General features: G+C 47.3%; 1 protein-coding gene across 1 annotated transcript in view; it reads left to right on the forward strand.

The window, feature by feature from the left end:
• The window catches only part of LOC136587226 (macrophage mannose receptor 1-like), a 353,431-nt gene that overhangs the window by 201,625 nt on the left and 133,057 nt on the right, over positions 1-18,749 (forward strand). The window contains exons 21-22 of the mRNA XM_066585783.1: positions 3,024-3,138; positions 11,748-11,896. Of these exons, the coding sequence (XP_066441880.1) occupies positions 3,024-3,138; positions 11,748-11,896 (264 nt within the window). The remainder of the gene's footprint in view (positions 1-3,023; positions 3,139-11,747; positions 11,897-18,749) is intronic.

The following is an 18,749-nucleotide window of genomic DNA, read 5'->3' on the forward strand; positions in this document are numbered from 1 at the left end:
TCATGTCCCTTATAGACTGCTGCATATGAACTCATGTCCCTTATAGACGGCTGCATATGACCGCATGTCCCTTATAGACTGCTGCATATGACATCCTGTTCCTTATAGACTGATGCATATGACCTCATGCCCCTTATAGACTGCTCCATATGAGCTCATATCCCTTATAGACTGCTGCATATGACCTCATGTCCCTTATAGACTGCTGCATATGACACCCTGTCCCTTATAGACTGCTGCATATGACACCCTGTCCCTAATAGGCTGGTTCTCATGGATGTGTTCCTTACAGACTGCTCCACATGACCCACCTGTTCATAAGAGACTGCTCATCCTGGTCCCAGTCACTTAGAGTCCCATTATGCGCTCCGTTAAGCTGTATCAATATGTATCAGGATCTTACTTGTTTGGGGGTGCCCGAACTCCTGGCACCCCTCACATCCAAAGAAGCAGAAACCCAGTAGGGAGAGGCGTATTCTTGTAGGTCAAATTTAATATATTTAAAACAAAATTACAGTAATGCGACGCGTTTCGGCTTATGCCAAGCCTTTCTCAAGCATATAGAATAGATTACAAACTGCCTCTATTTATAGCAAGCATACAAATGAAAAAAGGAAGGGGGGGCGATCTGTTCAGTCACTCCCCTAGTGGGCGTTAACTTCCAATTATTAATGTAATAAGGTGCATATATAGCTCTCAAGAGTATCTTACCCCCCAGGTGTTGGTATCCTCTTGCCAGTGTTGATCGCACACCATATGGTGCAGTATAAGCATGTAATGGTGGATGGGAGCCATCTGGGTGGCGTCCGCATGGTAGCGCGGTGCAGTTGATGACGTCAATATAATCAGATAGAAGCCCAGGTAAGGGCATAGTAATACGGCGCCGTAATAAGGGGGGGACACCATGCCCCTAATCTGGACGTGAATATATAACTAGGACTATCGAGACACATTTGTCCTTTTTAAGTCACCATCACATGGCCATATGACATAACACGGGTTCATTTCATTGAATACCCGCCTCCTTTTTCCATTTCTCCCATGTGATCTCGGTCATACGGTCATGTGACGCCGCGCCCTCAATCTGGACGTAATCACGCCTCTTGTGGCGTCACGTGATCTCAGCCGCGCGGCTACGCGACACCACGACCCCAACCTAGATGTAACTACGTCTCTCGCGGCAACACGTGACCATGCTGAAGTCGCTGTGATTCTCATCGGTGACGTCGTACTACCACGCCTCCATCTTGAGGTCGGGGATGCCGGGTGACTCCACCAACGTCACCGAGAATGCCCCTCCCCTTTCCCCTCCCCCCCTTCTTACGGCGCCGTATTACTATGCCCTTACCTGGGCTTCTATCTGATTATATTGACGTCATCAACGGCACCACGCTACCATGCGGACGCCACCCAGATGGATCCCATCCACCATTACATGCTTATACTGCACCATATGGTGTGCGATCAACACTGGCAAGAGGATACCAACACCTGAGGGGTAAGATACTCTTGAGAGCTATATATGCACCTTATTACATTAATAATTGGAAGTTAACGCCCACTAGGGGAGTGACTGAACAGATCGCCTCCCCCCCCCCCCTTTTTTTCATTTGTATGCTTGCTATAAATAGAGGCAGTTTGTAATCTATTCTATATGCTTGAGAAAGGCTTGGCATAAGCCGAAACGCGTCGCATTACTGTAATTTTGTTTTAAATATATTAAATTTGACCTACAAGAATACGCCTCTCCCTACTGGGTTTCTGCTTCTTTGGATGTGAGGGGTGCCAGGAGATTGGGCACCCCCAAACAAGTAAGATCCTGATACATATTGATACAGCTTAACGGAGCGCTGAAGTATTTTTTCTTGTCTTGATTGCATATCCTTTTCCTCCTTAAACGCATATGTTTGGAGTCATCTTCTGCTGCTCTCCCTCTGGGATATCTTAGGAGCATTGATCTTGAAATTACCAGATTCTGGTACAACAGGCTCGCGTGGACCAACTAACTGACCGGTACCTAAATCTTAGGACCGGTCAGTTACGGTGAGTCCCCCTATACACCAGCCTTTCTGTTTTTTCCTTTGTATACCACTGGAGTGCCGCTTCTGATCTATATTACTTTATTAGAGTCCCATTAGTGAATGGGTTTGAGGGAGAGTTCATTGCTCAGCTATATCCATAGATAGCAAATGCACCCACGGTCACGCATGCGCAGTGGGAACTCATGATTGATAGGGATTAGAGATTAGCAAGCATGCTCGGTAAAGGCAGATACTTGAGCGAGCATCGCTCTTCTCGAGTATCTGCATACTCGTCTGGTCAAATGCAGGGGGGGGGGGGAGAAAGAGAGAGAGAGAGAGATCTCTCTCACTCTCACCCCTGCTCCCCTCCGCTCCCTCCCGCCGCCCTTCCCCCTCATTTGCTCAGATGAGTATGCAGTTACTCGACAAGAGCGATGCTTGCTCGAGTATCTGCCTTTACCGAGCGTGCTCACTCAGCTCTAGTAGGGATCCCAGCAATCATCCATTTATCAGTTACCTTGTGGATAGGAGATACATGGCTTTCGGTGGGACTCCCCAACGTGTAGACATGTGACCTTCCCTTCAGACCCTAGTCATACAGGCCTATCCAGATAGCTCCACCTGCCATCTTTATTATCATAGCGCTCTTAACCCTTTCCAATCCACTGTCTGACGTCTGAAGACATTCTGATTGAAGGCTGTACAGCTCCGATGTTGAAAGACATCCGGCAGGGTATTCTTACTGTATATTACCAGCCACTTTGTTATTGGGGGCCTCTCCAGCATGTCCCATACCGCAGTACTGGCTCTAGCCAGCAGATGGCGCCATTGTACAATGGCAGAAAGAGAAAGCCTCCTTGGAAACCATGAATCCAAAATTGGATTGCAAAGGGTTAAAGTGAAAGCTAGGAATTTATGATAGTAAATGTACTGTAGATTGCCATTTATATTTAGCAATGTAATCTTATAGAACTATAATCATATCCTGTTAATGTATTTAAGTGTTATGGAATATTTGACACCAAAGAAGATGAAGCGGTTCAGTGGGATAATGCCAGACGTGACTGTCAGTCCTTAGGAGGAAATCTGGTCACCATAAATGATGATCTGGTGCAATGTAAGTAATGCATAGAATAAATAATAGTTTGTGGGTGGATCGATCCCTGCAACCATTAGGTAAGCGTACCAGGCTTCTTTATAGATAGTCGGTCGGTCATACAACAGTTGCAATATATTGGATGGCATAAAAATTGTTTCTGGATAGTTTGTGACGTCAAGGATCTCTATTCAAGTATGCCCCACCATGTGGCCGTACAGGCAGTAGGATTTCATTTAAACCAGCAAAGCAATTATTCTAGTGAGTTGAAAAAATTCATTATTTTATCGGTGGAATTTTTATTCTGTCAACATTTTTTTTCATTTGACAACATGTATCTTTTACAGGTATTGGGAGCCCCGATGGGCTCTCGATTTCCACCTACGATAGCGAATCTAACCATGAGCTGGTGGGAGTCAAGATATATCTTTAATGAGAATAATCCTATGTATGGCCACATGGTGTGGTATGGACGTTCCATTGATGATAGGATCATCATATGGGAGAAACATAATGAAGTGACAGATGCATTGATAATGTTAGAAGAATTCTCTGAAATTAATGTGAACACTTTCAAACTAAAATTCATCAGTACTTATGAGAAAAATTAGACTTCATTTCTGTCTGTATGGGAATTGTATAGAAAAAACACTGCAGGAAATACAACACTTCACGCCGAGAGTGCTCACCCGGGGCATGTCATTGAGGCAATACCCACAGGGGAGTTGATTAGGGCTAAACGTGCATGCACCACACCACTGGGTTATAATACAACACAGAAGGAAATCAAACAGGGATTGAGGGAGAGAGGATACAATGATTCATTATTGAAAGGACCAATTAAGGTGGATACATTGAAAATGAAAGATCTAGTGGAATAAAAAGAGGATCCACACAATGAGGAATGTTTAATATTCTCCACAACACCTAGTAATGATTTTAACATGATCAGAAAGCTATTTTATAAATTTCTCCGGGTATTGCGTCAAGATAAAATAACGGATAGCATTTTAGATAAGGGAGTCAGGGTTGTGGCAAAAAGGATAAGAATTTGGGGGAAATGTTATCCCCAAGCCTCTTTTCCTCACATAAGTAAAACACAGTGGCTACAGTATAAAGGGTTTGTGAAATGTGGAAACACCCGTTGTAGTGTGTGTCACCTGGCAAAGAAGTGTAATAAATTTACAGGTAGCATGGAAAGAAAGGAATATACCATCAATAGCCACATAAACTGTGATTCTATGAATGTGCTGTATATTATTAGTTGTACCATATGCAACAAACAATATGTAGGTTGCACTACTTGAAAGTTAAGAACAAGAATAACTGAGCATGAACGGCACGTAAAAAATTCAATATTCCATGTGACACGTGAAGAACCCCAGTTTTACCCTCTAACCCCCACCAATCGGGATGTGGCCTTACGGGGATGCCCTACTGTTTCTCAGGAAGTAGTCTGAGTACAGTGGTAGCTGACACTGTTATAGGTCCACACCCTCAGGTACTGCGCCAGGGCCTAATCGGATTGTCTGGTTGGGGCAGATGGCACACTTCAGTGTAAGAATGAAGCCAGAGGTCGGTTCACAGAAAACAGGTTCAGTATGCCTAGGCAGGCCAGAGGTCCGGGCTGGCAGCCGACAAGCGTAGCTGGTATAGTAAGCTGGGGTTAGGAGCAGAGATGGGAACTTAGTCAGAAAACCAGAGTCGAAATGAACTTTATAGAACCTTGAGAAGACCAAAATGTCCAAAATACTCGGGCACTCTCCACAGGGCAAGGATTCCTAATATAGCCAAGGATAGTAGTTGATAGACAGGGGATGAATTAAGTTGGTGAACTCTGGCCCTTTAATTGCACAACCAGGCACACGCATGCACCCCTCAAGCCGCTGTCATAGAACAAGCAGATGCTAGAACCATAAGGTACATACATAATACTGTCATAGTATACACTGTAGCACAGCGGGGGTTAAAGAGCACTCCAAACCTTCACTTTTGTTTTCTTTAGGTTTATTTACACAGTCTTTAACAGGCAACAAAAAGTAACTGGGTCTCCAGATAAATAGTAAACGATAGCAACAACAAAAAAAGTCTCTGTTCAGGATTAACCCTCCTTAGTCCAGAGGTAACGCAGGTAAACTCCTCAGCAGAGGAAATCATACAAGTCCTGGGAGGTGCACAGACCTGTGGATGTCCAGAGCGCCGCTGGTCCTTATGCCCTCACTCTCAGTGGCTCTAGTCCAGGGGCAGGCGTATCCCCTCCAGGGGTCCTGCTGCATCAGGTAGCGCCTCGTCCAAAGTGCCTGTCTTTGTTCACAGTGGAGGTTACACCAAGCAACTGTAGCCTGTATCTCCCAGACGCACAACCCCCTCTACCTTCCACCTGTCTCCTTAAATAGCCGGCTGGACAGGTGGTAAGATCTGGCCTGGAGTGGAAGAGGACCGGACTACCTCACAGAGGCTAATAACCTCTGTGACACATACCTTCCACTCCAGACCATTCCTCTTACCCTGTTACATACCTCCCCCCTCTACCCCAAGCCATCCGGCTGGGCACCAACTGCAACTGCACAGTAAATCCTAGGCATCTGCATTACCATGTAATTTTCCCGGCCTATGTTCCACCTCAAAGTCAAATTCTTGTAACGTTAAGAACCATCTTGTCACCCTGGCATTATTCCCTTTATTTCTATACATCCACTTCAAGGGAGCATGGTCTGAGATTAGTTTAAACTTCCTGCCCAGCAGGTAGTATCTTGGGGAGTCTAGTGCCCATTTTACTGCTAACCCTTCCTTCTCAACTATGGCGTATTTTTTTTCATACGGGGACATTTTCCTGCTTAAGAACAGCACGGGATGCTCTTCTACGTTATTCTCTTGGGACAATACAGCCCCCAGCCCTACTTCCGACGCGTCCGTCTGGACTATGAACTCTTTTGAGAAGTCGGCCGCTACCAATATGGGCTGTCGACACAATACCCGTTTTAGCTGTTCAAAGGCATGTTCCGCTTCTGGTGTCCACTGCACCATTACCGACCTGTTCCCCTTGGTAAGCTCTGTCAGCAGGGCTGCAATCGTGGCAAAATTTGGGACGAAGGATCGGTAGTAGCCCACTATACCTAAAAACGCCGGCACCTGTTTTTTTGTTAGGGGTCGTGGCCAGTCCTGAATAGCTTCCACTTTATTAATTTGGGGTTTAACTAGCCCCCTACCCACTATGTAGCCCAGTTAATTGACCTCTTCTATTCTCACTGCACATTTTTTTGGATTTATCGTGAACCCCACCCTCCTGAGGGAGTCTAATATTGCCTGAACCTTGCTGAGGTGGCTTTCCCAGTCCCGGCTAAATATTATGATGTCGTCTAAATACGCTGCTGCGTACTTCTTATGGGGAGCTAGGATTTTGTCCATCACCCTCTGGAATGTTGCGGGGGCTCCTTTTAGTCCAAAAAGCATGGTCACATACTGAAAACACCCTTCTGGGGTAGAAAAAGCTGTCTTTTCTTTTGCGTCGGCCGACAGGGGAATCTGCCAGTACCCTTTTGTGAGGTCTAGTGTAGTCATATACCGGGCTGAGCCGAGTCTGCCAATCAGTTCGTCAACCCGGGACATTGGGTACGCATCAGATTCGGAAACTTCATTAAGCTTCCGGTAATCATTGCAAAAGCGCCATTCCCCTGATGGTTTCGGCACTAAGACTATGGGGCTTGACCATCCACTTGTGGATTCCTCAATGACTCCCATTTCAAGCATCCTTTTTACCTCCTGGGACACTACTTCCCTGCGGGCTTCAGGGATTCTATAGGGTTTTATATTGACCCTTACATTAGGGTCTGTCCGGATCTCATGTTCCAGGACCCTAGCGCGACCAGTTGGTCGGTAAACAGATCCCTATTTCTCTGCAAAAATTCTTTGCTTTCTTGTCTCTGGGATTTCGTCAGGGTTTCTGCTATAATCACGTCCTGGATATTACCCTCCGGCTCCGTGACCAAGCAGGGAGAACCCAGTGAATCCCGCTCCTTCCAGGGTTTTAACAAATTTACATGGTAAATTTGGATGGGCTTTCTCCTACCTGGTTGGAGGACTTTATAATTGACCGTCCCTACTTTTTCCACCACCTCGTATGGTCCCTGCCACTTGGCAAGAAACTTACTTTCTACGGTGGGGACTAGCACCAGCACCCGATCCCCTGGGTTAAACTGTCTGACTCTGGCTGCACCATTATAGACATTAGCCTGCCTTTCTTGCGCTTGGAGGAGCTGTTCTTTTACTAATGGCATTATCTTGGCAAGTCTCTCCTGCATTTGGGCCACATGTTCAATGACACTCTTGTGTGGGGTGGCTTCGCTCTCCCATGTCTCTTTTGCTATATCCAGTAATCCACGGGGTTGTCGTGCGTACAATAGCTCAAAAGGAGAGAACCCCGTGGAGGCCTGTGGTACCTCTCGAATGGAAAATAATAAGTACGGAAGCAAACAGTCCCAATCTCGGCCATCCTTTTCTACCACCTTCTTTAGCATATTTTTTAACGTTTTATTGAACCTTTCCACCAGCCCATCTGTCTGGGGGTGGTAGACGGAGGTGCGCAATTGCTTAGTCCGCAGCAACAGTTCCCTCATCACCTTCGACATGAATGGGGTCCCCTGGTCTGTTAGGATCTCCTTGGGAAGCCCCACCCGAGTGAACATCTGGAACAATTCTTTACCGATACATTTAGAGGAAGTGTTCCTCAGAGGTATTGCTTCTGGATACCTGGTGGCGTAGTCCATGATTACAAGAATATACTGGTGACCTCTGGCTGACTTCACCAGGGGTCCCACCAAATCCATAGCGATTCGCTCAAATGGTATTTCTATTATTGGTAATGGTACCAACGGGCTTCTGAAGTGCGAGATAGGAGCAGATATCTGGCACTGGGGGCAGGATCTACAGAAATCCTCTATTTGTTTATGGCACCCGGACAGAAAAACCTCTGTAGAATGCGTTCCTGTGTTTTTTCTGGCCCTAAATGACCGCCCAGTATGTAAGTATGGGCTAGGTCAAGGACCGTACGCCTATATCCACCAGGTATCAGAAGTTGTTTTATCACTTCATTATTTACTTTCGTTACCCGATATAACAATTCATTAATCAATTCAAAATGAGGAAATCGCACCTCACCCCCTGCCTCTTAGGGTACACCATTAATCACAGAGATATTTTCTTGTACATTCTTTAAAGTCAGATTATTAAGCTGTGCAGTTCCAAAATTACCCCTGTTCACCTCAAGGTCAGGTACCTGGGGTTCCGGAGTGAGTTCCTCAGAATCAGTCAGTCCTGCAAAGGGAAATTCGTTATGCTGATGCTGAACACCTCCCGTGGTGCTCGACGCGCAGGCTCCACAAGGCCGTGGCACCTCCGCCCACAGTTCCCAAAACAACGGGAAGTCCTTCCCAATTATCAGTGGGTAGAGTAATTTGTTAACCACCCCCACCTGGTGAACATAGGTTCCGCGCACTGTGCCTATGGTCACCTGGGCAGCCGGGTATTCTTTAGTGTCCCCGTGTATACAGACCACCCCCAATCTTCCCCGGGGGTCCAGTCCAGTGGCGATGGCTGAGTCCAGCAATGAAACCATGCTCCCTGAGTCCAGCAAGGCCGACACTTCCACAGCATTCACTGTCACTTGACACATCTGTGGCTGGGTGTCTCTGTGCACCCCTGTAGCGCAGGTAGAATGTGCCACCAAAGAACAGTCCCGGCTATAGGAGCATTCCATGGGTTCAACCCGAGCTGGACAATGGGCGGCGATATGCCCAGGACGTTGGCACTACCAGCACGTAACGGGGTTGACCGGGTTTCTTTGTACGGGCTCCAAATCTCTCTGGTTCCTTTGCTTCCTTTCTGAAATGGATTTGGCGCTGTCTCTCCGAGCGTCTGCAGGACGACCAGGAGGCCTCACAGCCGCCGCTGTCTCTTCCGCTGCAACATACCGTTCGACCAAGCCCACCAGGTTGTCGATACTTTCGGGATTTCCCTGGGCCACCCATCGTTGGATAGGCCTGGGCAGAGTCTGTATAAACCGGTCCATCACAGCCTTCTCTACTATTTGTGTAGGCGAGGAGGTTTCCGGCTGTAGTCATTTTTGGGCTAGGTGCAAGAGATCAAACATTTGTGACCTGGAAGGTTTGTCTTGGCTATACTTCCAGTGATGGACTCGCTGTGCCCGGACTGCCATGCTCACTCCCAGGCGAGCCAAAATCTCAGTTTTTAGCTTGTAATATTCCCCGGCATCCTGTTGGGGCAAGTCATAATATGCCTTTTGCGGCTCCCCAGTGAGATATGGGGCTATAACTTCCGCCCATTGTTCTGGTGGCAGTTTTTCCCTCACTGCCACCCTTTCAAAGATGGCCAGGTAAGCTTCCACATCATCCTCCGGGGTCATTTTTTGTAACGGCCCCCTTATAGTTTTTATTATGTCCATGCTAGTGGATGACTTCTCCTCTTTTCTTTTAGTCTCCATTAGCATTGCCATCTGACGAATCAGCAATTGATTTGTTTCTTGCTGCTGTGTGCTAGTTACTACTGGCTGTTTGATTAACTCCTTCATGGCTATGGCCACCGATTGTTTTTTTCTCGTGGAGTCTACTACTGTCAGTGCCTTGAGCTGTTTTATTAACTCCTCCAGAGCTATGGAAACAGTTCCTTTTTTCCCCTCGGGGAGTTTCTTAATGCCAGTGCATCCTCCACCACTTGTAGCACAGCGGGGGTTAAAGAGCACTCCAAACCGTCACTTTTCTTTTCTTTAGGTTTATTTACACAGTCTTTAACAGACAACAAAAAGTAACTGGGTCTCCAGATAAATAGTAAACGATAGCAACAACAAAAAAAAGTCTCTGTTCAGGATTAACCCTCCTTAGTCCGGAGGTAACGCAGGTAAACTACTCAGCTGAGGAAACCATACAAGTCCTGGGAGGTGCACAGACCTGTGGATGTCCAGAGCGCCGCTGGTCCTTATGCCCTCACTCTCAGTGGCTCTAGTCCAGGGGCAGGCGTATCCCCTCCAGGGGTCCTGCTGCATCAGGTAGCGCCTTGTCCAAAGTGCCTGTCTTTGTTCACAGTGGAGGTTACACCAAGCAACTGTAGCCTGTATCTCCCAGACACACACCCCCTCTACCTTCCACCTGTCTCCTTAAATGGCCGGCTGGACAGGTGGTAAGATCTGGCCTGGAGTGGAAGAGGACCGGACTACCTCACAGAGGCTAATAACCTCTGTGACGCATACCTTCCACTCCAGACCATTCCTCTTACCCTGTTACAACACATAACTAATACTACCATACAGTACACACAATAATGCTGCCATACTGTACCAATAAATAAAGGTAATCTCCTGGGTATTAATGAAACACCTATATAAAGACCATCCAACCCATTCATTCCACTAATGGTAGCACCAAAATACCCCCATAATGTGTGCCACCACAGCCAGAAGAATGCCCCCATAAACAATAGTAATAGCAGAGTGACAGCCACATGCCATCTACAGTATTGTGTAGCGACAGTGTTTTTTTAATTTGTCTTTTTTTTTTACATTTTTTTAATGCCCACCCCCCACCCCCATTGGGGACTGAGCCTATGCCATCCATAGGACATAAGTTTACGTCCATTTACAGGAACACGTTCCCAGCCAAGACGTAAATGGAAGGGGTTAAGCCCTTCATTACCCTAGACCACCAGAGATATTGGGTATTAACCTCTACACGCCCATGGATATCACAGGAATGCCATCACTATTTCCTAAACCTCCCCGTGTAAAATAGGCGAAGTAAATGTAATTAGAAAGGAGAAGAATGGGGGGAATTCTGCCTCTTTAACCTTTTGAGGATGTGGCTCATACTGACCTTCTGAACTTGTTGCTCTAGTTTTTTTTGCGTGCGGTCTTGTCTTTTTCAATTAATTTTTTCAAAGCTCGATTTTGTTCTTTATTCTTGAATCCATATAAATGTTGTGGATTTATTCTGGCTGTGGGCGCAGGGTGACAACTCTCAATCACAACTGCCTCTCACTGTGTGGAAAGTGCTAGGAAACATTTTAATGGACAGTTTAAGAAACTTGTCCATAAAAATCAGGTTTGGTGCAGGAATAATTCTGGGGTTACATAATTAAAGGGGTTCTAAATTCTAAATGCTTTGGTGACAGCGGAGGGGTGGTAGGGAGGCTGTAAATAACAAAATACCCACCCCCTGGGCTGCTCCCGCACTGTCGCTTCTCTCCCCCATTTACTTTTGCTGGTTGTTGACATCCAGCGTCGGGGCCTCTTATTGGCTGCATAGTCACGTGTGTAATCAGTGACCTCCCATAAGCATACCAGGGGTTCTACATTAGAAGCCCACATGACATGTTTACAGGATGTCACTGGACTAGAAGACCCAGCGACATCACGGGTCCGATGCCATGGTGCCAGAGTGTCAAAGCGATGCTTTGGTGCAACCGTAAACGTATTGCCAGAGTACAGTGTTCAGTAGGGGGAGCTAAGCACTGAAAAAAGTGAGTTGGACAATCCCTTCAAGCACTGGCTAACGTTTGTATTTACATTGTGCTGCTTTTCCCCATTTGGTAATACATATATACTGTATGTGTTTTTATTTCAGCTTTTTTGATCTCTAATTTAAAATCCGTGAAGGCAAATCTATGGATTGGATTACATGACAGGAATAGCGAAAGGGAGTTTGTTTGGACGGATCAGAGTGGATTGTATTATACAAATTGGGCCAAAGGTTATCCAAAGTTTTATTATCGTGTAAGTTATTATACATTTTATTTATAAGCTGTTAAGGGGGTTTCCAGGGAAAATGCTCAGAATAGGTTATCAGTAGAGATGAGCGAGCACCAAAATGCTCCGGTGCTCGTTACTCGAGTCGAACTTCCCGCGATGCTCGAGGGTTCGTTTCGAGTAACGAACCCCATTGAAGTCAATGGGCGACTCGAACATTTTTGTATATCGCCGATGCTCGCTAAGGTTTTCATTTGTGAAAATCTGGGAAATTCAAGAAAGTGATGGGAACGACACAGAAACGGATAGGGCAGGCGAGGGGCAACATGTTGGGCTGCATCTCAAGTTCCCAGGTCCCACTATTAAGCCACAAAAGCGGCAAGAGTGGCCCCCCCAACAATTTTTACTTCTGAAAAACCGTCATTAGCAATGCATACCTTAGCTAAGCACTACACTACCTCCAACAAAGCACAATCACTGCCTGCATGACACTCCACTGCCACTTCTCCTGGGTTACATGCTGCCCAACCCCCCCCCCCCCCCGCACGACCCAGTGTCCACAGCGCACACCAAAGTGTCCCTGCGCAGCCTTCAGCTGCCCTCATGCCACACGCTGACCTCATAGCCACACCACCCTCATGTCTATTTATAAGTGTGTCTGCCATGAGGAGAAACCGGAGGCACAAGCTGCAGAGGGTTGTCAGGGCCAGGCAGCGACTCTCTTTAAAAGGGGCGGGGCGATAGCCCACAATGCTGTACAGAAGCAATGAGAACTCCAATCCTGTGCCACCTCCATCAGGAGCTGCAAACGTGGGCATAGCAATGGGGAATCCATGTGCCACACAGTATTCATTCTGTCAAGGTGTCGCATAGCTCAATCCACACTGCAAGGGGAAAGCCGTCAGCGCTCTGCCCTCTACGCAAGTCAGTCAGTGCCTTTGTGCCAGACAAGTCAAACACCGCAATGGGAACTACGTTTGCACAAACAGCATAGGTGGGTCCTAGGAAACCCAAGACATGAACAAAAAATTGATCTGAGCGGCCAAACAAAACATGGCAGACTTGCACCGCGCCCACGGCATAGGCCTCAGCCCACAGATTTAGCAATCCTAGGCAGGAAGCGGACTTTCACTGCACCAAGGACATAGGTGCACCAAGGACATTTGTCCCAATGCAGTGCCCCGGATAGTAGAGCTAACGTCATATTAAATACAGGTGGGCTTCGGCCCACACTGCATGCCCCAGTCAGACTGGGGTTCTTTATAAGTAGACACAGGCAGGTACAACTCCGTGTGGACCAACAGCATGGGTGGGTCCCAGGAAGCCACCGGCGTTACATAAATAAATCCCATTGCACTGCCCAGCACGGCTGAGGTAACGTCAGATTAAACGCAGGTGGGCTTCGGCCCACACTGCATGCCCCAGTCAGACTGGGTTTTTTTTATAAGTAGACACAGGCAGGTACAACTCCCTAATGTGAAGTCTGTGTGGACCAAAAGCATGGGTGGCTCCCTGGAACCCACCAGCGGTACATAAACAAATCCCATTGCAGTGCCCAGCACAGCTGAGGTAACGTCAGATTAAATGCAGGTGGGCTTTGGCCCACACTGCATGCCCCAGTCTGACCGGGGTTTTTAATACATAGACACAGGCAGGTACAAATCCGTAATGTAAAGTCCCTGTGGACCCACAGCATGGGTGGCTCCCTGGAACCCATCAGCGGTACATAAATGTATCTTATTGAAGTGCCCTGCTCAGCAAAGCTAACGTCAGATACAATACAGGTGGGCTTCGGCCCACAGTGCATGCCCCAGTCAGACTGGTAATATGTACCTTAACAGTAACCACGTTGTGGTTTTATTTAGTTGGTTTTCGGAATGTGGCCAGGATTAAGTGGGCCGTGGTGGGGGGATGGTGGGTGGGCTCTCTTGGTGTGTCATTAAAGGTGAAATTCTTGGACTGCCACCAGACGGACCAATGCAAAGGTATTTGCCAAGAATGCTTTCATTGTTGGAGGAGGAGGGGGATGTTTTTGAGGCACTACGTGTCCGTGGTTATATGCACCTTAACAGTAACCGCGTTGGTGGGAAATGGCCTCGCCGCCATCATGTCTTTGGGAAGCCTCCGTTTTCACACCCCAGTGACATAGCATTAGCAGCGGTATAGGCAGAGCCCAGAATTGGTAACATTTCAGCGGTAGCATTAGGGACAGGCCCCAGTAACATATCACTAGCAGCAGTATAGGGGGAGCACAGTCTTAGTTCCATTTCAGTAGTAGTAGCAGTCAAGACAGGCCCCAGTAACAATCCCGAAGCAGCAGTATAGGGGGAGCACAGTATTAGTTCCATTTCAGTATTAGTAGCAGTCAAGACAGGCCACAGTAACATTCCCGTTGCAGCAGTTTAGGGAGATAACAGTCTCTTTCACATTTCAGTAGTTGCAGTATAGACAAGGCCCCAGTTACATTAATGTAGCAAAAGTGTAGGCCAACCCCACACACCTTGCTGTACTATGAGTGCAGGTGAAGCCCATAAAAATTACTAGGATTACACTGTAGGCGAGGGCCCCAATAAATTGGGGTACCAACAGTACTAATGTACCTCTGAAAAATTGCCCATGTCCAACCAAGAGGGCAGGTGAAACCCATTAATCGCTTTGGTTAATGTGGCTTAATTTGTAACTAGGCCTGTAGGCAGCCCAGTTAAAATAAAAATTGGTTCAGGTGCAAGTTTCAACGCTTTAATGAGAATTAAAACGTATAAACATTGTTTACAAAAGTAATATGACTGAGCCTTGTGGGCCTAAGAAAAATTGCCCGTTCGGCGTGGTTATGTGAGGTTTCAGGAGGAGGAGGATGAATATAATACACAGATTGATGAAGCTAAAAGGTCCCCGTTTTTTATGGTGATAGAGCACTATGCTTCCATCCGCGGGTGCAGCCTACGTATTGTTTAGGTATCGCTGCTGTCCGCTAGTGGAGAAGAAAAGTCTGGGGAAATCCAGGCTTTGTTCATCTTTATGAGTGTAAGCCTGTCGGCACTGTCGGTTGACAGGCGGGTACGCTTATCCATGATGATTCCCCCAGCCACACTAAACACCCTCTCCGACAAGACGCTAGCCGCTTGGCAAGCAAGCACTTAAAATGGTGAGGTGAAAAACCAGACAGACACCGTATGCAGCGTATATATTGTATACTCTTTCCCTCTGGCGGGATGACGGCGATCATGTAATGGACACAGCAGAGCCAGGAAACAATTTTGTGCAAGCCTGCTGTAACGCTTAGCTGGGTATTAATGAGTGACTACTACCCCCAGCAGACACGCAGTAAACTGAAGACGGTCACAGGCAGCCCAAATATAGTATTTTTTCCCAATTTTGGGGAAAAAGCCCACTGCCTATATAGCCTGTATATGGATTTCCCTGTTGGAGGATGACTGTGGTTATTGAAAGCACAGTGCAGCCAGAACAAAATTATGCGCAAGGCTGCAGTAACACCTAGCTTGGGTAATAAGTGAGCGACTACTTCCCCCAGCAGACACGCAGAAAACTGAAGACAGTCACAGGCAGGCCAAATATAGTATTTTTTTCCACTTTTTGGGAAAAAGCCCACTGCTTGTGATATAGCCTGTATATGGATTTCCCTGTTGGAGGATGACTGTGGTTACTGAAAGCACAGTGCAGCCAGAAAAAATTATGCGCAAGGCTGGGTATTAATCAGCGACTACTACCCCGAGCAGACACGCCGTAAACTGAAGAGGGTCACAGGCAGGCCAAATATAGTATTTTTTTCCACTTTTTGGGAAAAAGCCCACTGCCTGTGATATAGCCTGTATATGGATTTCCCTGTACCACTGTCCCTGCCTCAGCAGTACTGCCCCTATAATCTGTAAAATGACTGCAGAATGAGGACGCTATGGTCTGCACGCCCGATATACACAAAAAAAAAAATTGTGCAACTCTGCTAAAAGCAGCCTCAATAGTACTGCACACGGTCAGATGTGGCCCTAAGAAGGACCGTTGGGGTTCTTGAAGACTAAAATAACACTAAACGCTCTCCCTATAGCAGCTACAGCAAGACAGTACTTTCCCTGATCTCTCTTAGCTTGTGTCTGTGGAGAGCCGCGGGCGGGGCAGATTTAAATACTCGAGTGTCATCTGATCTCCCCAGCCACTCACTGCAGGGGGGTGGCATAGGGCTGGAATGTCACAGGAGGAAGTTGTAATGCCTTCCCTCTGTTTCTATTGGCCAGAAAAGCGCGCAAATTTCTCAGGGAAGAAAATGTAATGGAGTCGAGCACCGCGTGGTGCTCGTCTCGAGTAACAAGCATCTCGAACACCCTAATACTCGAACGAGCATCAAGCTCAGACGAGTACACTCGGTCATCTCTAGTTATCAGTAGTTGATTAGCTGGGGTCCGCCGCTCAGGACCCTAGCCAATCAGCTGATCCAGCGCCCACTGCCAACTTCACTTATACACAGGGGTCAGGGCAGAAGCAGCTACTCCAACCCCTGCGTAGTGGCCGGCACTTGTAACTGCAAGTGCAGCTCCCATTGATTTCAATGCAGCTACAATATGTGGCTACAATCAAAAAAATGGGTCAGCACTAGAGATGAGCGAGCGTACTCGGATAAGCACTACTCGTCCGAGTAATTGGCTTTATCCGAGTATCGCTGTGCTCGGGGCTAAAGATTCGGGTGCAGGGGAGAGCGGGCGGGAGAGAAGGAGAGAAAGATCTCCCCTCCGTTCCTCCCCGCTCTCCCCTGCAGCTCCCCGCTCCGTGCCGGCACCCGAATCTTTAGCCCCGAGCACAGCGATACTCGGATAAAGCCAATTACTCGGACGAGTAGTGCTTATCAGAGTACGCTCGCTCATCTCTAGTCAGCACGCAAAACTTACATAAAACAACTTTACAATATTTATTAAATTGCAATTCAAAAGATATTCCACTACAACAGAGTTGAGCCTCCAATGTCCAGCAGGTAGGTGAAAGGAAGGCATTCAGCTCAGGCTTCCACATTGTCCCGAGGCATAATAATCCAAGGAACAAAGGGCTCCCTTCCGAGCTGGTGGGTGTCCTTGGTGCTAGCAGACAGTTGTTCCTCCTCTGAGGAAATGGAGATTGGAGGAGATCTTTTCCTCGCTGGTATTTAATCTCCAGGCCTGGTGAAAGACTTCTTGAGAGGCTCTGGGTCTCCAATTGTGGGGAAACAGGGTTTGGCAGCGGCATCAGCAGCTGCTGCAACTCCGGCTCATCGCCCAAGTAGAAGCAGGGACAAGCAGGATGATACCTGTCTGGCACTCCTACAACGATCCCAGCAGCCATGCCATCTGAGGGAGAAGCTACTCTGTTCTGCAGAGAGAAGTGCAGTTGTTCGCTGGTGGAAAAAGTCTCCTCCTCTGGACGGTCCTCAGCTGCAGATTGTTGCTCTGCAGTCGGGGCACCACCCCTTGCTTTTTCTCCAGCCACAGTGGGAAACTCACAATGGGAACTTTAGTGGTTGATGAAGAAGGCTGGACACCATCTTGTGAGTCCAAGCTGCTTGTTTCTTGTACAGTTAGAACACAACAGGGTCCAACAACTCTAAAAGTCCTCATCTCAGGATGTAGTGCATATAAAGCTGATTTTGCAGAATAATCTTCTTGATGCTGCAAAGTCTGCATATTAAACTTTTTAAAGCACACAGTCTTGTCCTCCTGGAAATTCTTATCAGTAGGCTCAGCTGACTGAAAATAGGCAACTTTTTAAGCACTCCAGACGTGGGCATGGAAATCCTCTCCGGTCCGGGAAATTGATGGCGGAGGCGTTTTCACTCCAGCCAGTGTAAACAGGCACAGAAGGGACTTATCCTGTTCGTGATGCCAAGATAGTCCACCCTGCAGTGTCCAAGGTGCGGGCCCTAGCCTAGGAGTCAGCGGGGATTGATGTAGGCCTTGTCATGGTGGCTCTACTGCCTACGACCCGGAGGGTAACAAGGGACATGTCCAACGAGCCACGAGTAGGCTATTAAAGTTAGGTTAACCTGGGAAGGGTTTACCTGAGTCCACTCTTGTCATGGGTGACACCACTGTTCCTTCCTCCGCTGTGATCTCTTGGCGAATGAATAAAGAGTCCACACACAGGGAGAAGTTATAAAGGCAGAACTAGGAACGGTCGGAAAAGCCGTTTACTGGAAACACAACTTGTAACAACTCCAATACAGTCCAAGCTTACATCCACCGGCAGGACAGATAGTGCAGGAGAACACATGAAGTGACGGGGGAAAATGCAGGAGAACAGAGGGACTTACATAGGCCAAGTTATCTGTGGTTCTCTGGTCCTGGACACTGTTTTTTTTCACGAACACCTTGATGACTCTCTACCGGTACCCACTCATAGGGTGGTAGAATTGCACTCCACACTGCACCGTGGGAACTCGCACTTCTTGCAGCTTGTCACACCTCTAACTCTCCATACAGGGAAGAAAAAGGGGGTTCATGGCACCAGTAGTCTATCTGCTCAGCCTCCTCCATAACCTCTACATACAGAATAAAGGTGTTTGTGTGCAGGCCAGCTTCTGTCCGGATGGACAGGTGAATAGAACCAGCCAAGACAAACTCCAACCTCCACTCTCCTCACTTATGCACTTTGCAACCACATATATAAAAGAAGGTCACATGACAGACAAATAGATACTTTTCCAGACATAACCCAGACTGTAACCCATTCAGTGCTGCAGCTGTGCAATACACATCATATTCACTCACATGGAACACACTGACAATACACATAAGCACAAGACTACATAGACCATTGAGAAACTTCCATTTGTTAACTTCTGTACACTACAAATCTAGGTGGTGGTGCTTCCTCAATAAATGTGGCTTAGTGGTTAGCACTG

The sequence above is a fragment of the Eleutherodactylus coqui genome, chromosome 12 (genome assembly GCF_035609145.1).
Source record: "Eleutherodactylus coqui strain aEleCoq1 chromosome 12, aEleCoq1.hap1, whole genome shotgun sequence".
NCBI classification, from domain to species: domain Eukaryota; kingdom Metazoa; phylum Chordata; class Amphibia; order Anura; family Eleutherodactylidae; genus Eleutherodactylus; species Eleutherodactylus coqui.